This window comes from Agelaius tricolor, unplaced genomic scaffold, assembly GCF_023055355.1.
Source record: "Agelaius tricolor isolate 1412-34295 unplaced genomic scaffold, bAgeTri1.0.p SCAF_7, whole genome shotgun sequence".
Lineage (NCBI taxonomy): Eukaryota > Metazoa > Chordata > Aves > Passeriformes > Icteridae > Agelaius > Agelaius tricolor.
This window is the reverse complement of record NW_027269267.1, coordinates 1473549-1495295: the sequence shown is the minus strand read 5'-3', so window position 1 is coordinate 1495295 and position 21747 is coordinate 1473549. Positions and strand designations below refer to the sequence as shown.

The following is a 21747-nucleotide window of genomic DNA, read 5'->3' as shown; positions in this document are numbered from 1 at the left end:
CAGTGTTGTTTCTCTCTTCCTTTTTTTCTTCTTGCTCTCCACAACTCCCTGACTGATTTTTCTAGTGGAAGGTATTCCTGCCCTGGAAGGAACACCTGATTTTTCCAGTGGAAGGTGTTCCTGCCCTTGCCAGGAGTGGAACTGAATGGTCTTTAAGGTTCCTTCCAAGCCAAAAAATTCTGGAATTCTGGGATACACTGATATAACAGAAAATGAGAGATTTCCCACCTGGGATCTGTGTCCATATCCCTCTGTGCAAGGAGCAGTGACCAGTACAACAAAAAGGCCCCAGCACTGCCAAAAAAATCCCAAAAGATCCCTCTTGATCCCTCCCCAACATCCTCTGCAGGCCAGACCAGCCCCAGCGAGCATCTCTGTCCTTGCAGAGATCATCTCATGGGAAGAACAACCAAATTCCCTGAAATGCCTTCCCTGGGACACCCAAATTCCCCCAAATTCCATCCCTGTCCTTTCAGAGTTCATCTCATGGGAAGGACACACAAATTCCCTGCAATTCTGTTGGATTAAGCCTTTTCCTGACCCAGGGATGGGGTATTTTAAAAAACTTTTATTCCATTTTCAGTGCCATGAGAAGGGTGAGACAATACAGATGTTATAATTCACACCATCACAATCAGAAGCCAATTATTTCCTAATTACAATACACTATAAGTTTGTGGCTCATTGATTGTTGTGCACAGTGAAGAACACAAGGCACTATTACTAATATTGTTACTTTAATAATTAATGTACATAAACTTAATTATAATACTATGTTATAATTATGTAAAATTATATTATATTATATTACTATATTACTATATTAATTACATTATAATAATTATATAAAATATAATATTATGTAATATAATATAATATAACATTATATTATATTATATTATATTATATTATATTATATTATATTACATTATATTAATTGTATAAACTTAAGTTGAAACACACTATACTTTGTGTAACAGACTTATTTTGTAGACACACTATATAAACCTTCTATTAAACATTAAAAATTTTCTACAAATCCATTTCCCACACAATTCCTTGTTGGTTTATTCTGCACAAGCTCTGGAGGCCAGCCCGGGCAGGCTGGTGCAGCCAGGGGTGGCACCATCCTCCTGCTGAGAGTGTCCCTTGTCCCCTCCTCGCTGCCTGCCAGGGGTCACAAGGGCCCAGCTGGCCCTGCCACAGCAGCCCCAGGAGGAGGGAGCTCTAAAGGGGCACAGCCAGAGCCTCTGGAATGTCTGCAAGGGATGCAGAGCTCAGCTGGGATTCCTCCCACCATGGAATGGTTTGGGTTGGGAGGGACCTCAGAGCCCACCCAGTGCCAGCCCTGCCATGGCAGGGACACCTCCCACTGTCCCCAGTGTCCAGCCTGGCCCTGGGCACTGCCAGGGATCCAGGGATGGAATTCCATGCCAGCCCTGCCCACCCTGCCAGGGAACAATTCCTCATTGCCAAGATCCCATCCAGCCCTGCCCTCTGGCAGTTTAAAACCATTCCCCCCTTGTCCTGTCACTGTTTGTCCATATAAAAAGTCCCTCTTCCTCCTTTTTAAAACCTTCTTTGGACACTGGAAGGGGCTCTAAGCTCAGCCCAAAGCTTCTCCTGTGCAGGTGAACAATCCCAGCTGTGCCAGCCTTTCCTCCCAGCAGAGCTGCTCCATCCCTCTGCCCATCCTGCTTCCAAATCCCCTCCATCCACCAAGGGTGAAGCCCTGATTTCCCCAAGTGATGCTCCAGGAGTCTCAACAGGTGAACATTTAATCCCATTATTTTCTATTTTATGGGTAATTTTCCCTCCCAGCCCCATGGAACAACTCATTGCATCATTATTCATCTCTTTAAATCCGGGTGACTGAAAGCTCCCATGAAAATTCCAGCCCTGCCCTCTGGCAGTTTGAAGCCATTCCCTGTGTCCTGTCCCTCCAGCCCTTGGAAATTGCCTCTTTCCATGTTTTTTTTTCTGCTCCTTCAGGTCCTGCAAGGCCACAATGAGGTCACCCTGAAGTTTCTCTCCTCCAAATTCCCCCCAGTCAGTGGCAATGTTTCAATCTGCTCCATCCAAGGACATTATGGAGAGGTGTCTGTGCCAGAGATCCATCAGGCCCCTCATTCTGAAGGAATAAACCACAGGAACAGACATTTCTGCACTGCAATCCCACTCATTAATCCATCAGAGGGGAGTTCTTGAAATCACCAGGGTTGGAAGAGACCTTCAAGATCATCCAGGCAATGATTTGAGCTCAGTCTTGAGTGACAGATCCAAGAGGAATGCCATGAGGAAACTTGTGAGAGGCACAACAAGAGAGTTAAATCCCAATAAAACTGAGAAGATAAAAGACTATAAACATTCATGTTTCACTTTCAGAGCAAAAAGAAAATTACATTTTGAACTATTTATCTAAATACAGTAATGGTATCTCACTGGAGACAATGCTTTTTTCTGTTATAAATATAATACAGTAAATAGGATTATAATTGGCTGTGGATTTACTGTAATTCCTTTTTCTCTGCAGTACAGCTGCATCATCTAGTGGACAGCACAGAGATTGCATTTGGTTTATGTTTTATACAATTGATGTGGGATTAATTGTCTTTGGTTTTTCCCTGAATACGCTTCAGTGCAGTGCTTCCTAAACCTGAGTTCTGGGATTGTAGATATCCCCTAGAACCTGCAGGAAAATGAGCTGGAAATGGAATTTTTTCTTTCCATTTCTGGAATGGTTTGGGGTGGGAGGGACATTACAAATTATTTCAGCCCCTGTCAGGTTACTCCAAATCCCACCCAGCCTGGCCTTGGACACTTCCAGGGATCCAGGAGCAGCCTCCTGACCCTGCTACTGTTTAAAGAAACCCATAAAGTTTTTTGGGATATTTTCCTGTGCTCCAGAGAACATTAAATCCATCACTTGAATCACTGACTGCCAACAAACATTGCAAATTCTGCCCAAGTGTGGCACTTTTTGGACAACACCATTTTTAAAAGCTCTTTCCTTTGGAAATGTCATCGGCAGTGTTTTCATAGCTTATTTAAAAGCTTCAATTATCAGGCTGTGAAGTTGATACTCCCTTATCTTGTCCCAGACCAGACAGGCCTGAGGGCACTCAGCAGTGATGGATGAGCTGCACACATTACAGGAGGAAACTCTCAACTGGGAGCCACTTTCTGCAGGAGATCAAAGGAAATCCAGGTTTTATTGACATAAACTGACACAGCAAAGATTTTGTCAGGAGGTTTCATGTTTGTAATTTTTCAGTGACTTCAGTGACTGCACTAAATCAACACCTCTCTTAAAAAATTAAAAAAAAAAATCAACTGTGCTATTTTGGCCTCGTGCTCTTTACACATGAAATCTGGTGGCTCTTACTACCTAAACAAACCCAGTTTGTGTTTGAGTGTTTGAGTGCCTTCCCACTTCAGCTCTCCTTGAATCCCAGGATCACCAAGGTGGGAAGAGCACCCCAGGATCACCCAGTACCACCCCAGCAGCACCAGCAGCACCCCAAAATCTGTCCCTGTCCCCAAGGACCACATCCAAAGCTCACCTGAACTTCATCTCATGCCTTGGACTGTGTAGGAACCTGACCTTTGGCTGGGAGGGACCATCCTGGAGACTCCTCACAGCCCTCAAGGTGCTGAGTCTGGCAGCAGAGGAATTGTGAGTTGGAGCAGCCTCAATATTTATGGGGTGGGTGTGCAGGAGCCTTTGGCTTTGATTGCATGGAATCACCAGGGTGGGAAGAGCCCCCAGGATCACCCAGTGCCACCCCAGCCCCACCAGCATCACCCCAATCCCTGTCCCCAGGGCCACATCCAGACTGCTCTGGGACAATTCCAGCGACTCCAAACCTCCCTGGGCAGCTCAGCCCAAGGCCTGACCACTTTACCAGGGAATTTTATTTCCTAATATCCAATTAGGAAAGAAATTTGAGGCCAATTCCTCTCCTCCTTTCCCTGCCCCTCCTGTCAGGAGCTGTGCAGAGCACTGAGGTCCCCCCTGATCCCCCTTTGCTCCAGGCTGAGCCCCCCCAGTTCAGCTGCTCCCCCCAGGATTTGGTTTCCAGCCCTTTCCCAGTTATTTTTGCCCTCTCTGGCCAAGCTCCAAGCCCTCAATGTCATTTGTTGGGGAACACTGCACAAGCTGGGAGAGAATCCCACTCCCTGCCCTGCTCTGGCCCAGGTTTGCAGCGCTCCAGGGCAGAAGCTGAGTTTATTCCCACTGGTGCTCACATTTGCAGCTTCAATCTGAAAGGGAATTTAGACCAAGAGGGAATCAAGCTTTTCTTTTCTTTCCCCACAGCTCAATCCCTTTTCAGGGAACAGAGAGCCAGAGTGAAATGTTACCAGCCCATCACTGAGGAGATGCTGTTTGCAGCTCAAAGTAGAGGCTGAGAGGGAGAATTTTCACTCTGAAAATTTGATTTATTCTGTAAAACAGGTACAGAGCACTTCCAGGGCTGCTGCTTCCTCAGGCACCTCAGCTCTCAGCCCTGTCTTGCACACAGTTTAGGTTGAATCAAAAAAGTTCAAGCTTAAATTTAAGTTCTATTTTTATATATACACATAAACTGCTGTGCTCTGCCTTCTTTCCTGCATTTCCAGACTCCCTTTCCTGCTCTCCCTGGAGGGTGTGCAGGAGTTCCAGGAACAGAGCTCATGTCCAAAGCACCTGGAATAAATGTGGAACAAAAGCAAATCAGCTTCTGTCAAACTCCTATTCACCAGGCCAGACACATTGTACAGGAGCTGTTCTTAAAATAACCATCCTCAGGAAAAAAATAAAAGAGAAATAAACCAGCCAAAGAGCCTTATCTCCTTTAACTCTGGCACCATTTTGGGATCAAATGATAAAATTAGAAACACAGCTGGTGTTAGAGAATGAAAAGGGCTTTATTAAAGGAAGGTCAAACAGTCACAGGGGCAGGGCTGAGCCAGTCAGTGGCACAGAAGGACCTGGAGAAAAACAGGTGAGAATTCCCCCCAAAATCCAAAGGAACCTCAGGAGCCACTCAGAGCCAGAAAATCCCTGAATCCTTAAGGCTGGAAAAGACTTTAAGCTCAAAGTTCAACCATCACCCCATGGTCACCATCAAACCAAGTCCTCAAGTGCCACATCCACGTTTTTGGACAGTCCCAGGGATGGGGGACTCTGCCCTGGGTTTCCTGTTCCAATGTTTTACAACCCTTCCCATGGAAAAAAATTCCTGATATCCAATCTAAACTGAGCAGGGTTTAATGGGACTGATTAGAGTGGAAAATATGGTGGCAAGTGACTTAAAAATATAATTTAGGCAAATCTGAAGGTGAATTGGCCTCAAGGATGTAAGAAATGGAGTTCCAGCTCCAGGAAGGATTTTAGAAAAATGAAGCAGACAAGTCTTGTAGAAAATGAGGTAATATATTTACAAAAATAAACACTTTTTAAAATCACATCCTGGAAAACAATCACAAGAGAATCCCAATTCCAAATGAAGTTTCTGCAGTTTAAATAAGGGTCCTGCCCTGAAATGCCCTTTAAAAAAATTCTCTTTTCTCCAAACCAAGGAGCTCGAGCTCTCCTCTTCAGCTGAACCTTCTGTGTGAAGGTCAGCAAAGACCAAAATTATTCTGATGAAATTTAAATTATTCTTTGCTGCTCAAATCCATTAAAAGAGTAATAACCTGGCAATAATCCCTGAGCAATTACAGCTGTCACAGCTCCAGGGGGCTCAAGTTGTTCCTGAATTCAAGTTGCAAAGAATCTCAGCTGATTTTTGAAGGATCTTGAGGTCTTCTGAGCGCAGCATTTCCACCAAAGCCAGGTGGGTTTTGAGGTTCTCTTTGTCTCTTTTCAACTGGGAAATCTGCAGTTGAGACAAATGGGATGACATGATTCCAAATTCTGATTATTTAATAGGACACAAAGAGAAAATCTGTGGAAATCCGTAAGGATTTCATTGATTATGGTAAAATAGTGGGGTTTTTAATTTCACAAGAGAAACTTTGATAGTAAAAAGGAAAAGAAAAAAGAGGGAAAGGGAAAAATCATCAAAATTCTTCTTTAGAAAATGACATAGTCCTGATGGAGAAAGGAATCTGAGCTCCCTTGTTTTCCCAAGTTACCTGGAGAAGGACATGCTGGGTCTCCTCTATTAAAAACTGACAAATTTTTGCTGCTGTAGCCAAAGCCTGCTGTTCATTCCTGGCTGAAGAGACATCACCAAGCAGGATCCTCCTCCAGCAGGCACTGGAACCAAAATGGTGGAAGAGTTCAGAATGATTTGCTGCACTCCCCAGCTGGATGCCAAACGTGGCTCTGCTGCCCTGGCCCTCACCTGGGCCTGTAACCCAGCCCAGGGATTTATTTTTAGTTCTCAGATCAATTTTTTCCACTCAGCAATGAATCTTCAAAGCACAAACAGCTCTGAACAAGCCTTTTCTCATTAATTTATTGCCTCATTTCATTTATTCCAAGCAAAGTGCAGGTAATCATTTTCTAGCCCTGATGTTTGAGGCTGATTTGGAATAAATGCTCCAAGTGCACTGAGAGTCCCTGGAGATGAATTTCAGCAACTTCCTCAGCCCTGGAATTCCAGCCTGTGGAACACATGACTCAAGGAAATCAAACCAGGTTAAAAGCATTTAAAATTTCATCAAACCAACAGGAAAAAGGCCTGAAAGGAGCCTGAACCTTGAGGGAACATCTTGAAATAGAAGGGAATAGAGGAAATAGAGGTTTGAAATAGAAAGGGAAAATAATACAGGAAAGGAAATCACCAAAGCAGCAAAAGGGGAGGGAGTTTACAGCCACTGGTGTTCTCTGACTTTCCTCTTTTCATTTCTCACCTGGGGTCAACAAATCAGACACAGGAGATCCAAACATTGTCCCAGTGTGTCACTCACAGCCAGCAGAGAGCAAAGAAAGAGTGGGGGAAAACAGAAAATATTGAAGGGGCTGGAAAACAAATCCTGGGAGGAGCAGCTGAAGGAGCTGGGGGGGCTCAGCCTGGAGAAAAGGGGGATCAGGGGGGACCTCAGTGCTCTGCACAGCTCCTGACAGGAGGGGCAGGGAAAGGAGGAGAGGAAATGGCCTCAAATGGCACCAGGGCAGGCTCAGGGTGGAGATTGGCACAGAAAATTTCCCTGGCAGACTGGTCAGGCCTTGGGCTGAGCTGGGATCTTACTGTGGGGAAAAAAAGAGAAGAGCTTGATTTCCCTCTTGGTCTAAATTCCCTTTCAGATTGAAGCTGCAAATGTGAGCACCAGTGGGAATAAACTCAGCTTCTGCCCTGGAGTGCTGCAAACCTGGGCCAGAGCAGGGCAGGGAGTGGGATTCTCTCCCAGCTTGTGCAGTGTTCCCCAACAAATGACATTGAGGGCTTGGAGCTTGGCCAGAGAGGGCAAAAATAACTGGGAAAGGGCTGGAAACCAAATCCTGGGGGGAGCAGCTGAACTGGGGGGGCTCAGCCTGGAGCAAAGGGGGCTCAGGGGGGACCTCAGTGCTCTGCACAGCTCCTGACAGGAGGGGCAGGGAAAAAATGAGAGGAAATGGCCTCAAATTTCATTCCTAATTGGATATTAGGAAATAAAATTCCCTGGTAAAGTGGTCAGGCCTTGGGCTGAGCTGCCCAGGGAGGTTTGGAGTCGCTGGAATTGTCCCAGAGCAGTCTGGATGTGGCCTTGGGGACAGGGATTGGGGTGATGCTGGTGGGGCTGGGGTGGCACTGGGTGATCCTGGGGGCTCTTCCCACCCTGGTGATTCCATGCAATCAAAGCCAAAGGCTCCTGCACACCCACCCCATAAATATTGAGGCTGCTCCAACTCACAATTCCTCTGCTGCCAGACTCAGCACCTTGAGGGCTGTGAGGAGTCTCCAGGATGGTCCCTCCCAGCCAAAGGTCAGGTTCCTACACAGTCCAAGGCATGAGATGAAGTTAAGGTGAGCTTTAGAGTGAGTTTTCTTCCTGAGACACATCAGCCATGGTGGATCTCCAGCTTTGATATTTATTGGTATTTATATTTACCATTATGTTTAATTTATTTAAATTACTGGTATTTATAACTTCTCCACCTCTCCCAAGCAGTGAGTTTGTAAAAAAACAAATAATTCTATTTTTTTGTTGGATTTTGATACTAGGAGCGAAATCTGACTCCCAGAAAAACTGAATTAAAATCTCACCAGGAAACAAAAAACTCCAGATACTTACTCTAGGAAATCATGATCCTTTAGAATGGAAACTTTGGCCTTTCTCTGCTTGTCCAGTGGTGAGAAATATTTGAGGAGGGTATCTGCAGAAAAATACAGTTTACATATTTAAACAAATTGTATGTATGAGAAACTGCAATCATCAATTCTGAGAAAATATTTCAACCATCTTTTTCATGTAGGACTAAGATCAAAACCTGTTAATTTTTGATGAACTTTCCAGAATTCTCTCCAGGATTCTAACAGAAATCCTGACTCAGACTGAAGTTATGAAATACTCCAAGCAAGTTCAGTTTGTGGAGATCTGGATTTCAATCCTCAGTGCTGCAATCTAAGACATCCAGCTGGAATCTCTACACAGATGTTGTTAACAACAACAAATTTTAAAAATAAAAATGGCCACAAAACCCATTTTAAATTAAGCAAAAATTAAATCATTAAAGTCTATGCAAAGAGGGATCAAACCCTTCTGCACTCCTTGAGAATTCACACACTCAGGTCTCTGGTTTTGTGCCTTTCAATGCTCAGACAATCCATAAATCCAACCTGCTGAGACATAAACACTGCTCTGAGGGTTGTCCATGGCAACAAATCCATATTCCAGCAGCAGCCTCTGATTATCATGAGGTCCATAGCAGATCAAAACTTCCTGGTATTTTTTGCATTGTGAATTTGTCCAAATTTCATAGCTCCTTGTCTGCTCATTAAACCCAGCCTTGACCTTCAGGGAGTGAAAAATAAGAGGATTTTATTCTTGGTAGGGTGAAAAAGGAAATAAACCTTTGAATTTTGAAACCTCAGAGGATTGAAATTCTTGTTCAGTTGTTGGGACCTCCTGGAGGGACCCCAGATCTGCAAACACAGATGGCTCCACACAGGCTTGGCCCCTCCTGTGCTGCCCCAGCCCAGTGGTGGCACCCAGAGCCTGACAGAAGGTGGAAATTCCCTCTGCACGCCCCTCAGGCTGCTCTGAGGCTTCAGCCAGAGCTGAAGCAACACAGGGACCATGGAATTTGTGTCAGGACAAGGAATTTGTCCTGCTTTTAGGAGCAGATCAGGGGGGTGTTTACAAGTGGCTCTTCCCAACAGTTGGTTTGGATGCCAACCTCCCCCAGGCACTGTGGGCTCTCCCTGCACCTTGGCTTTGCTGCACAAACTGAAATATTTGAATTCTACAATTACTGAATGTTTGAGCTGTGAGGGACCTTAAATATCTCATGCCACCCCTGCCATGGCAGGGACACCTCCCAGTGTCCCCAGTGTCCAGCCTGGCCTTGGGCACTGCCAGGGATGCAGGGGCAGCCCCAGCTGCTCTGAATTCCATGCCAGCCCTGCCAGGACAGGATTTTGCCCAATATCCCATCCAGCCCTGCCCTCTGGCAGTCTGAAACCATTCCCTGTGTCCTGGCACTCCAGTTCCTGAGGAGCTGAGCCATTCCTCCCCCTGTGAGATCCATCCCTGCCCTCCCCACACTCCTCTCATCCATCACATGAATGCAGATGGCACTGACAGAGTGCACTTTAGAAAAATACAGAAATTTACTGATCTATTTTGAACTTCTTACCTGAACATTTGGGCTGTGGTTGAGCAAATCTAAATATGGTGCCAATGCATAAACATCTGGCTCCAGGGAGAAACAGTCCCTGTGGGGATGTTTCATGTAGATTGTCCTGGTATTTATAGTGCACCAAGCCCACTCCAAAGCACTGAAATTAAAAATAGTTCCTGTGCTCTCAGTAAATAAAGGCTGCAGGGAAGAGAAGAAAGCTTTGGAAGATCTGAACAGCTCTTGGATCATCATTTTTTGCTCCTGAGCCTTCTCTTTTAAGGGTTTTGGGAGCAGATTGATGACATCAGGTTCCATACAAGCAGGGCAGGTGTAAGTCTTGGGTAGAACATCCAGGTAGGGCTTCCATGGAGATTTCTCCCCAGCGTGTTTCTCTGCTATCAAAAACGTGCACAGGGCCAGCAAAGGAGACACGGGGGGCTTCCAGCTATTGAAAATAAAAATAAAACCAAAATAAAATGAAAATTAAAATAGAAATTAAATAAAAAATAGAAATAAAAAATAAAAATAAAAAAGTAAAAAAAAATTAAAGGTAAAATAAAAATAAAATAGAAATAAAAATAAAAATAGAAATAAAAATAAAAATTAAAAAATAAAAACAAAATGGGAGGGAAAATTAAAATAAATTAAAATAAAATAAATATTATATATAAGGATTATTATATATAAATATATATAAATATATATAACATATATTATATGTATCTATATATATTATATATTCTATATATATTATATATATTATATATGTTATATTTATATGTATTATATATTATATAATATATATAAATAAGTATTTATTTATAAATATTTTAAATAAAATAAAGTAAAAAATAAAAATAAATAAAAAGAAAAAGTAGAATAAAAATAAAATTAAATCAAATGCAAATAAATAGAAGCAAAAATAAAATAGGAATAAAAATAAAAATAGAAAAAGTAAGAAAAAAATTAAAGGTAAAATAAAAATAAAATAGAAATAGGAATAGAAATAAAATAAAAATAAAAATATAAAAACAAAATAGGAGGGAAAATTAAAATAAATTTAAATAAAATAAATATTATATATAAGGATTATTATATATAAATATATATAATATATATATAATATATTATATATATTATATATATAATATATGTGATATGTAATGTATATAAATAAATATTTATTTATAAATATTTTAAATAAAGTAAAAATAAAAATAGATAAAAATAAAAAGTTAAAATAAAATTAAATCCAATGAAAATAAATAGAAGTCAAAATAAAATAGGAATAAAAATAAAAATAAAAAAGAAAGAAAAATAAGATCGAAAGAAAAATAAATAAAAGTAAAAAGCAAAATACAAATAAATAAAATAAAAATAAAAAGTAAAAAATAAAACGAAAAATAAAATATAAATAAAATAAAAAAATAAAATAAAAATAAAATAAAATAAAATAAAAATAGAAATAGAAATAAAATAATAATAAAAATACCAATGCAGCAGACCCACAGAGGTGAGATGGGAAATGGACACAGCAGAGTTTTACCTCTCTCAGAGCTCTCTTGAAGTTTTAAAACTTCTTTGCATTTCACCTCCAAGTCCTGGGGCTGATTTCCAAGGGGCAATAAAAGCTGGATTTAATACCAATTTCAGGCTCACCCCTTGAGCTGGCTTTTTTCAGGATACACAAGTACTCAATGCCCAGCATGGGACTTTGTTCCAAATTTCCCAAATTTCCAATTTGTTCCTAATTTTCTAAAGGGCCCTGGCTTTGCAGCCCAGTTTTATCTTCCTTCTGCTATTGAAGCTGGCTCCCAAATTCCCAAAAAACCATTCCTAATTGGCATTTAGGGCCAAGCAAGCTCTGAGGCAGCTCCAGCTGCAGCTGTGCCCTCTCTCCAGCTGTGCCAAGCTAAAAGGGGGTGCTCAGTATTTAGCAAATGTTCAGTATTCATCAGATGTTCAGTATGTATCAAAAATGTTCTTCAGCTGAGCATTCCACATCCCCAAAATGCTGGCACCACTCAGGGTACTCAGTTTAAAGCTCCACCACCCCTTCAGAGGATTCATTATTGCTGGAAAACCCCACTGAAGGCCACCAAGTGTCACTTGTCACTTACTTCTCAATGTGTCCTCCCAGGCAGCTGCTGAGGACGGTGCTCGTGGTGAGCAAACACTTCTCAGGCAATGAAATTATCACATCTCCTGCCTTGGAGGGAGGAGGGAAAAAATACACACAAAAACCAGGCAAAATCAAGTGTAGAGACTCATTTAATTACTGTGGGGACTGCTGGTTTCACTTCATGGCTGCACCAGTCCAAAAGGCAGAAATTACATTCAAAATGGATTTCTGAGCTTTGCTTGTTGCAAAAATCATTAAATGTCAAAAAATGCTGAAAGGCTCCTGCATCAGAAACAGCATCACTCACCTGGAGAGCTTTTGTTGTCATCAATCCTCTGCCTGTCTCTGAAGAAGGAACAGAGAGCAGGAGTAAATAAATGGAGAGATGGAAAATCAGGGATCAGGTCAGCAAGGAAAAGCTCTAACAGAACAGGCACTATGTGGAACAAAACATAAATTCAATTATGGACTGCTCCAGATAGACCTCATTTATTTTGCTCCAATTTTCTTTATTTTTCAGGATCTTTTCCCTGCATATTCTGCAGCATTTGCTGTCTAATTCTAGCAATTGTTCAGCTTTTTTTTTTCTCCCACTTATAGCAATTATTCACCTTCTTTTTCTCCATTTTTTCCTCAAACACATTTTTCATCACCATCTGCAGCTCTTGGTTTCAGAGTTTTAACTAAACTTTAGCATTTCTAGTCACAATATTTTTCTCTGATCCATTCTGTTCTTTCTGCTCTGTCTATAATATTACAAAATATTTAAAATAAAACCTACAGAGAGAGGAAAAAATATAAGTATAAATCTTTACAGTAAAGATTACTAAGTGAACCTCAGCTTTCTGCTGAACTTGCTTGGGGATAAAAAGATAAACAAATTATAACAAGGTTGAATTCCAAAAACTGCTTTGTTAACACTTCAAATTTTGGCTTTTTCAGGCCTCCATGTCTATTTTTTCATGTTAAATTGACATTACAAGGATCCTTGGAAGAGTATCAGTAACTGGTTTTTTTCCTGATGCCAGACAGGGGCATAATTCAAAATGAAAGCTGGCATCTAAAATTCTTAGAAGATTCAGAAATTTGTACCATCAAGAAATAATTAAAGCATTACCCCAGAACTCTGCTGGCCTTAAATTACTGTCTTCAAATCCTCTCTCTTTTAGCCACTTCTTAAGTTTAATGTATTCCAGCTTGTGACTGCAGTTGACTAAAAACAGAAAAACAAATTAATGTTATTAAAGGGCATTCTGTTGGACAATAAAGGAAATATAAAAAATTTTACTGCACAGTCAGAGAAACTGTATTTTGGACATTTTAAAGCATAACAGAATGGCAAGAAAGAATTGAACTAAATAAATAAACTAATTTGTTTAAACTTATTATTTAGTTATTTGTAAACTAAATAATAAACTAATTCGGAGTCTCTGGGCACTGGGAGGTCTCAGAAATGTGTGAGTTATTCAGCATGTTCAAGGAATTTTAGAATAATGTGATATTTGCCATTAGACAGAAAAGTGAGCTCAGAAAATTCACCATGCTCTGCTTGGGACTGTAAACTAATACTCAGATATTTGCATATAAAAAAAAGGTAACATTTATGAATGTAATTTTCCAAGCACAAAGGCTTTTGAAAATATAAATAATAAAGTGACACCTCGAGGAACAACTGGTTATTTTCTTATTTAACTTCCAGGTATGATGATACCTCCATCCATAAAACCCTTCAAGTGCTTTCTTCTTCTCTTTCGACCTGTCCGACCTCTGCTTTTCTTCATATTAAGCAACAGATTTTGCCTTTTTTAGACAACCTGAATTTAAAAAAATATATAAATTAAAAAGAACTGATTTAGAAACATTTAAAGCCACTTTCTAATTTATTACTGTGAGGGTGGGCAGGCCCTGGCACAGGGTGCCCAGAGCAGCTGGGGCTGCCCCTGGATCCCTGGCAGTGCCCAAGGCCAGGCTGGACACTGGGGCTGGGAGCAGCCTGGGACAGTGGGAGGTGTCCCTGCCATGGGATGGGATGGGATGGGATGGGATGGGATGGGATGGGATGGGATGGGATGGGATGGGATGGGATGGGATGGGATGGGATTTCATGGACTTATGGAATATCCTGAGGTGGGTAAGATCCACAAGGATGATCCAGTGCCACCCCAGCCCTGCCCAGAGCCCAGCAAGCCCAGCCTGGGCATCCCTGGCAGCGCTGGCCAAAGGCTCCTGGAGCTGTGGCAGCCTCGGGGCCGTGCCCATTCCCTGGGCAGCCTGGGCAGTGCCAGCACCCTCTGGGCAAGAACCTTGCCCTGATCTCTTTCCTTTTGCTAAAATTGCCCTGAACTGAAGCTCGAAGCGCAGCTTTTCCCTGCCAGGACGGAGGGCTGCAGGGAGCCGGGATCACCCACAGGCGCTCGGGCTCCTCAGAGGCCGGCCCTCCATCCCAGCCCGTTCCTTTGGGTTGAAAAGACCTCAGAGATCATGGAGTCCAAACCCCATCCCCTATCATCCCATCCCACCCCAGAACTGGGAATCCTGTGCTAACCAACCTCCATTCCCCGCTCGGCACAAACCCCTGGGACGAGAGGGAGAGAAACGGCCCCGGCAGCGCTGCGGGAGCGGAACTTCCTGAGGGACCGCCCATGCTCCGCGCACGCCCCCTGGGAGCCCCAAGCGCGTCCTCCCCTGCCAGCCCAGACTGTGATTCCCGAGTCTCTCCTGGGGCTAGAATTGCTCCCCGGTGTCCCCAAACCCACCTGCAAAGGGGACACCAGCACCGATATTCCCTCGCCGTCCCTCTCCGCGAGTCCCGCCCGCTCTCCCGCCCCTGAGGCGGGGCTGCTCCGCCATCTTAGGGGCGTCCCCATCTCCCTTCCCCGCGGTTTGCGGGTGTCTGTGCTTTGGATATAACGTGCTCTGTCTTCGCTGTGTGAAGCCGAGGGACGAGGGAGGGGTCCCTGCTGTGCTGGAGGTGGGTGATGGGGTGCTGGGTGTCCCGTCCCCCCCTCCACCGGACCCTTCACCCCCGTGTCCCCCCTGAGGGCGTCGGGGTTGATGGCGGCCCGCGGGTTCCCTCCCCTGAGGGGGACGAGACAAGGGGGGCCAGAGGGAGGCTCGTGGTGAGGGGAGAATGGCGTTCCTAACGCTGGGCCGTCACTCTGGAGATTCCTGGAGTGTTTTATACTCGCTGGATGCCTGCTTAGGGTTACCAGTAAATTACAAAGAAAGAGATGGTAATGATGTCAAAAGGGGGCAAAGCCAGCGTTTAAACTTGTTTTTGTGGGGGAAATGCAGCTTCTTTAAATGCACTGTATCGATTAGAAAAGCAGCAGGCAGGTTTCGGATGCTGTGTTACATAACCAGCCATTGTAGTCAGCCTGTGCTCTGCTGTTTTTCCCGGAAAAGGCTGTAAGTGCTCCTCCTGCCTGGTACTGGAAGATAAAGATACACCATCCTTTTTTTAATATTCTTTGGGAACTTAAAGATCATCCAGTTCCAGCCCTTGCCATGGACAGGGATACCTTGCACTAAACCAGGTTGCTCAGTTTTTGAGCCTGAAGTTTTCAGCAAAACTTGAGCTGACCCAATTGAATATTCCCAAAAGGTGGAAAGTCTTTCTGTGAGGTGCAAGTGCAGAAGAGCTTACTCCTACAAAAAGTTCATTTAGTATGAAAGATTAGTCACTGGTAATTTTTAGTCGAGACATTGCTTCTTTTTACCCATCACTGCTTGGCTTTTCTTCAGAACACTGAACACCAGATATCTCTGTGAATACCTCCTGTTGCCTTAGGAATTTACACGGCTTGCACAGGAATGTAGTTTCACATAATCCGAGCTGGAATTTTAAATAATATTTTAAAGAGAAAACACTTACCTAGGAAGGCTCCACACTGCTGGAAATGTTCAAGGCCAGGTTGGATGGGAGTGACCTGGGATAGTGGAAGGTGACCATGACAACGAGACAATCTTTAAGGTTGTGGGGCTTTTAGTTGTTGGTTTCTCTGGGTTTGAATTGAAGGCACTTGAGACAGTAGTTCATTTTTGGATTTAAGAGTTTATTATTTCTTATCAGTAAAACAGTCTCACTACTGTGAGTTCTGCAGCTTTTCATTAGAAGGCGCAAAAGCCTAAACTATCCAATGAAGAACTGACACCCAGATTATTTTCCCTTTTACCCCAATAACTGATCCTAAAGGGCTGCAATGGGGACTTTTCCGCCCAGTTACAAAATGCCACCCAAACCCATGGGGAAGAAGGAGGAAGAAGCATGAAGAACAAACCCAGTACAACACCCTGTGCCCTCCATCTTGCTTCCATCCACAACGTGCTAAAAATCCAAAATCCTCAATTTCTCACCCAATGATACACTTACACTACTCTCTATAATCTATTTCACACTTTTGTGGGTTCTAGTTTATGTTGAAGTCTGGGAAACTTTCTCCATGGATGAGGGTCAGAGTCAGTGCACCCCAGAGCAGACACAGAAATATTCCCGGTGCCCTGAGCTTCCACAGTCCCTTCCATCCCAAACCATCCCAGGATTCTGATTCCTTTCCCAGCAGCCATTTTGCGTGTCTGACTGGCCTTTTCTTTGCTGTTGGCAGTTCCTGTGACCTTGGCTCACGTTCCCAGGGGACAATGTCCAGCGTGCAGGTGGCTGTGGTGACGGGCTCCAACAAGGGCATTGGCCTGGCCATCGTGCGGGCGCTGTGCCGGCAGTTCCCGGGGGATGTGTACCTGACGTCGCGGGATGCCGGCCGTGGCCAGGCCGCCGTGGCACAGCTCCAGCAGGAGGGGCTGCACCCCCTCTTCCACCAGCTGGACATCGATGACCTGCAGAGCATCCAAGCGCTGCGCGACTTCCTCAAGGACAAGTATGGAGGGCTGGACGTGCTGGTGAACAACGCTGGTATTGCCTTCAAAGGTGGGAAATGCTCTCTTGGGGTACTTTGTGGAGAGGGCAGGGGGTGCATCCAGCACTTTCTGCTTGGGCAAACTTCCCATCTTAAAGGATGATGTGAGAATAATGTGCCAAGGGAGGGTCAGGTTGAACATCAGGAGGAATTTCTCCATGGAAAGGGTGCTCGGGCCTTGGAAGGGGTGGCCCAGGGAGGTTTGGAGTGCCCATCCATCCCTGGAGATGCCCAAGGAAGGCCTGGACTTCCTCAGGGAGAAGTATGGAGGGCTCAGCGTGCTGGTGAGCAAGGCTGGCATCGCTTTCAAAGGAGGAAGAGCTCTGCTGGGGTAGTTCTGTGTTCTGTGGAGAGGGCAGTGGGTGCATCCAGCACTTCTGTGTCAGTGCCATGCTGCATTTTTGCTTGGGCAAATTTCTCATCCTAAGGATTATGTGAGAACAGTGTGCCAGGGCAGGCTCAGCTTGGACACCAGGAGGAATTTCTCCATGGAAAGGGTGCTCAGGCCTTGGCAGGGGCTGCCCAGGGAGCTTTGCAGTGCCCAGCCCTGCAGGTGTCCCCTGCAGGTGGCACTGAGTGCTCTGGGCTGGGGACAAGGTGCCCATGGGGCAGGCACTGCATGGGCTGGGAAGGCTTTTGCAGCTGTAACAATTCCATGTTTCTGTAAACATGCATCCCTGGAGGGGTGTGTTTGCACCACATGGAAGTGTTGAGGCACACAGGGCAGTGAGCTGGGCTGGGTTCATTGCCTCAGTGCCCATCTATCTCCATTGGGAATGTCTCCCTGTGCCTCAGGGAGCTGCTGTGCTTCTCTCTTTTCCACCCCCTGCTCTGTTCTGTGCACTCTCTGCTCAGGGATTCCAGCTGATGAAAAAGCACCTTCATTGTCCCTTTGTGGGCTTTGCTGTCTGGAACTTTCTCAGGCCATTCAGTCACCTCTAAACCACTCAAATCCTGCTGTGCTGGGCAAGAGTTTAACCCTTTCACCTCCCAGTGGGCAGAAAGGCAGGGAAAGTGAGACTCAGCAGTTTCAAGGTGGAAGGACAAATTTTTGTCGTGTGTATGAAATCCAGAATCAGAATTTGCTCCAGACAGAGCAAATCAGAAGTCTGGCTGATGGTTTTATGGTGGGGATTGTAGCCCTGTTCCCCCCTCAGGTGAGACTCCACCTGCAGAGCTGCCCCAGCCCAGGGAGGAGCTGGAGCTGCTGCAGAGAGCCCAGAGGAGGCTCCAGGATGGGCAGAGGGATGGAGCAGCTCTGCTGGGAGGAAAGGCTGGCACAGCTGGGATTGTTCACCTGCACAGGAGAAGCTTTGGGCTGGCCTAACTGGGGCATTCCAAGGGGGAACAGCTTCACACTGAAAGAGAGTAGGGAACTTCTTATGGAGTGGGAGTGCAGTGATGATCTTCTGACTCTTTTGCTTGTTACTTCATAGGAAAATTGCTTAAGATCAGCTTCTTGGGAGGCAGCTGTTAATAGAATTGTCTGAGCTTCAGGGTGTGCTCAGCAAAGATTCCAGCAGCAGTTAAAATATAACTTCCAGATGTTCAGCCTTGACTCTCCTCGAGCTGACAGCTGAGTCAGCAGTAAGTCACAATTTAGGAACTGCTGAAGTTTAACTGTTAAACTGTTAAAAACTGTTTAACTATCAGTTAAACTGTTTAACTGATAAAGGAAACTGCTGCTGTGAGTATCAAGCACAGAGGGTGTAACATCTGTGTAAGAACTTGCTGTGCTGCTCCTCCCATGGTTACAATTTTTGCTTCCCAGATTGATATTTCTACCCAATTTGCTTCTTGCTTCACCAAGTTTTTGCTGCCATCCCGGAATTTATGCTTTCCTTTCTTAGTTGTAGCATTATGTGCTATTGCAGCCTGTCAAAGATTTGCCATCAAGTTTTGTTATTTTGGTTTTGTGCTGCATTTGTCCAGCAAAGTCCTTAATCCAGCAAAAACTTCCTGTATCAAATGGTGCTGGAGCTGTGGTTGTCTTTTGGATGAGCCTCTCTGGGAAGAGTTTTCTGATAAAGCTTCTTAAATCATGGAGTTTCAGAGTGTTACCATGTACCCTGTGAGACACATGAGTGGGATTTGGGGTGTCAGGAAGTTCTCTCTCACAAGGAAGGCAGGACATGGAGCAGGATTTGGGGTTCTGTAGGATTTCAGTTCTCCCCCTGCCATAACTCTGGCCATGGGTCACAATCTGGCTTCATGTGTGAGATTTAAATGCAAGTGAGTGATTTGCAAATGAGTGCGGGTCATTAAACATGTTTGACAATTAAAACCACATCAAATAATGACCTGTTACAATTTCTCTTTTGAATTATCGTGGATTTGGAGACAATGAACACCTGCCCAGTCTATGATCATATACCAGTTTTCTAATTATTAAAAACAGCAGCTAAGAGAAACTCTTGGGGTTTGATAACTTCTATTCAAACAGTGTTACAATTCTAATTTTTGTTGGTGTTTTTTTTTTCCCCTTCCTACTTCTTATGACCAGTTAATGACACCACTCCATTTGCAGTCCAGGCTGAGGTTACACTGAAGACAAACTTTTTTGGAACCAGGAATGTTTGCACAGAATTGCTGCCTCTTGTGAAACCTTATGGTAAGTGAAACATAACAAGTGCAAAAAGAGTTTTGTTTGAATTTTGGCCCCTTTCAATGGGAAATCTTCTCCAGTCTCAGGCATTGCACCAGTGTTTCAGATGTGTTTGCTGCTGTAAGTGAAATGTGGTCTCTTCTAATATTTAAATGCATCAAGGTTTTCAAGGAAAAAAGAAGTCAAACAGATGAAGAACAGGTTTTTATTTCCTGAGGGAGAAGGAATAAACAGAGTTGAGTGAATTTTGAGGAAACAGTGCCAGGGTTGCAGCCTAGTGCTCTTGTACTACATTGAAGGATGGCTGTTAATAAAGTCATTAACAGCATTAATTTCCATGGCTTTTAAGATTAAATCCCCAAATTCACCACCAAAATGGCTGTGAAGTAGCAGGTAAGAGGGGAAACAGTGAAATATAATTTTGGAGATGAGTGATTTACTGATTCAGCTGATTTGTTCCTCTTACTGAAGTGCTGGGAGATAAATCCTGGAATTTGTAAATCTCCAGGTGATATTTCTGCTGTAGTAAGAGTGTACCTGCTGATTGTGAAGTTGTTTCCTGGAGGTTTATCTGAAACTTTGCAGATTCACACCTTAAATTACCTCTCATGGCATTTACTAGAAATCAGAGCATTGAGTTATCTGATTTTCCAGGAGCTCTGCAAAACAACCCACCTAAAATATTTTACAGATATTCACCTGAGGAGTGAATGCAGAACTGGAGAGCAGCCCCACTTCAATGGGAGCTGAAAATGTGGAGGTGTTCACAGGGGTCCCAGGATGAGGGAAGAGATGAGAATCTTGACTCCATGTTCCAGAAGGCTGATTTATTATTTTATGATATATATTATATTGAAAGAAAATTATCTACTAAAAGAATATAAGAAAGGATTTCATCAGAAGGCTGGCAAGGAATGGAATGGAATGATAACAAAGGATTGTGACTGACCAGAGAGTCTGAGCCAGCTGGACTGTGATTGGCCATTAATTAAAAACAACCACATGAGACCAATCAAAGATGTACCTGTTGCATTCCACAGCAGCAGATAACCATTGTTTTTCTTCTCCTCTGAGGCTTCTCAGCTTCTCAGGATAAAATAAAATTCCTAGCAAAGGATTTTTCACTAAATATGTCCGTGACAGAAAATGTGTGAAGGAAATCCCTTTTCATTCTCTTTTCAGGCCGGGTGGTGAATGTGTCCAGCATGGTGAGCAGCTCAGCCCTGCGAGGCTGCAGCCAGGAGCTGCAGCAGAAATTCCGCAGTGACGCCATCACCGAGGAGGAGCTGGTGCAGCTCATGGCCAAGTTTGTGGAAGACACCAAGAGAGGTGTCCACGAGGAGGAGGGCTGGCCAAACACCGCCTATGGGGTGTCCAAAATCGGGGTCACCGTCCTGTCCAGGATCCACGCGCGGCTGCTGACCGAGCAGAGGAAAGGCGAGCACATCCTCCTCAATGCCTGCTGCCCTGGCTGGGTGAGGACGGACATGGCAGGTCCCAGGGCCACCAAGTCCCCCGAGGAGGGGGCTGAGACCCCCGTTTATTTGGCCCTTTTGCCTTCCAGCGCTGATGCTCCTCATGGCCAGTTTGTCAGTGACAAAACTGTCAAACCCTGGTGAGCTCAGGGAGGTGGAGATGGAAAGGGCTGAGCTCATTTTCTTGATTTCATTCCTAACTCCATCATTCCCTTTTCCCTCTGCCCTGGGTGGGTCTCGTGGAGCTGGGATGAGGAAGCAGGTGCCTTATCTCTCATCACAGTAGAATTTTCCAGGATCCAGAGCTGTTCTGGAGGCTGCACAGGGTTTTCTAAAGATGATGGGGCTGTTCTAGAGCTGCTGTGATCTGTCTGGGGGAGACTCAAGACTAGAATCACTGTTGGACAGACATTCCTTACTATCAGAACTAAATGGAATTAGGTGAAAATAAAAATAGCACTGAGCTATCATTTATAGCCAAACATAATCAGTTGGTGTTATTAATATATCAATAAATAATTACTGATTTATATTCTGATACTTAATTATTGTGGTACTAAAAACTTAAAAAGTCAGAAAATATATTTTCATTCTCTACAGCAGAGTTGGTGGCTGGAATTTGTGATGTGTGCATTGGAAATAGAAAATAAACTACAGACCTGGCACAGCAAAGTGTTCCTCTGTTCCTTTATTGCACAGCCAGAAGTTTCCTTAATAAAATCTGAATTAACTGCTCTCCACATAGCAGCAACAAGAACTGTAAGTGGTATGGAGAGCTCTACATTTGTTGAATTATTGCTTATTGCCTTCCAAAGTCTCAGAGTTGAAAAATTGCCCCTTCTGAGGCTGAAGGAGCTGGAAACAATTGCCCATAAAGC

At 44.0% G+C, this 21747-nt stretch overlaps 2 protein-coding genes across 13 annotated transcripts; one reads left to right on the top strand and one right to left on the bottom strand.

Annotated features, from left to right (window-relative positions):
* Nucleotides 1–980: 980 nt before the first annotated feature.
* SETD4 (SET domain containing 4) lies at nt 981–14694 on the bottom strand. Of its 12 annotated transcripts, none has more exons than XM_071430101.1 (11): nt 14633–14694; nt 13588–13690; nt 12994–13089; nt 12184–12221; nt 11875–11963; nt 9770–10199; nt 8751–8925; nt 8206–8287; nt 7825–7905; nt 6121–6244; nt 4890–5861 (listed from the first exon to the last, which is right to left on the bottom strand). In XM_071430101.1, the coding sequence occupies exons 2-11, from the start codon at nt 13655–13657 to the stop codon at nt 5727–5729; spliced, it is 1320 nt and encodes a 439-aa protein (XP_071286202.1). In that variant the 5' UTR covers nt 13658–13690; nt 14633–14694; the 3' UTR covers nt 4890–5726. The 12 variants fall into 12 exon arrangements, 10 of the variants coding, with proteins under 10 accessions (XP_071286210.1, XP_071286211.1, XP_071286212.1 ...); XM_071430105.1 differs by having other exon boundaries at nt 12184–12312; nt 13537–13690; nt 14633–14673; XM_071430104.1 differs by having other exon boundaries at nt 13537–13690; nt 14633–14673.
* Nucleotides 14689–21541, top strand: CBR1 (carbonyl reductase 1). Its single transcript, XM_071430112.1, has 4 exons — nt 14689–14847; nt 16481–16800; nt 19293–19400; nt 20577–21541. The coding sequence occupies exons 2-4, from the start codon at nt 16515–16517 to the stop codon at nt 21011–21013; spliced, it is 831 nt and encodes a 276-aa protein (XP_071286213.1). The 5' UTR covers nt 14689–14847; nt 16481–16514; the 3' UTR covers nt 21014–21541.
* Nucleotides 21542–21747: the final 206 nt, after the last annotated feature.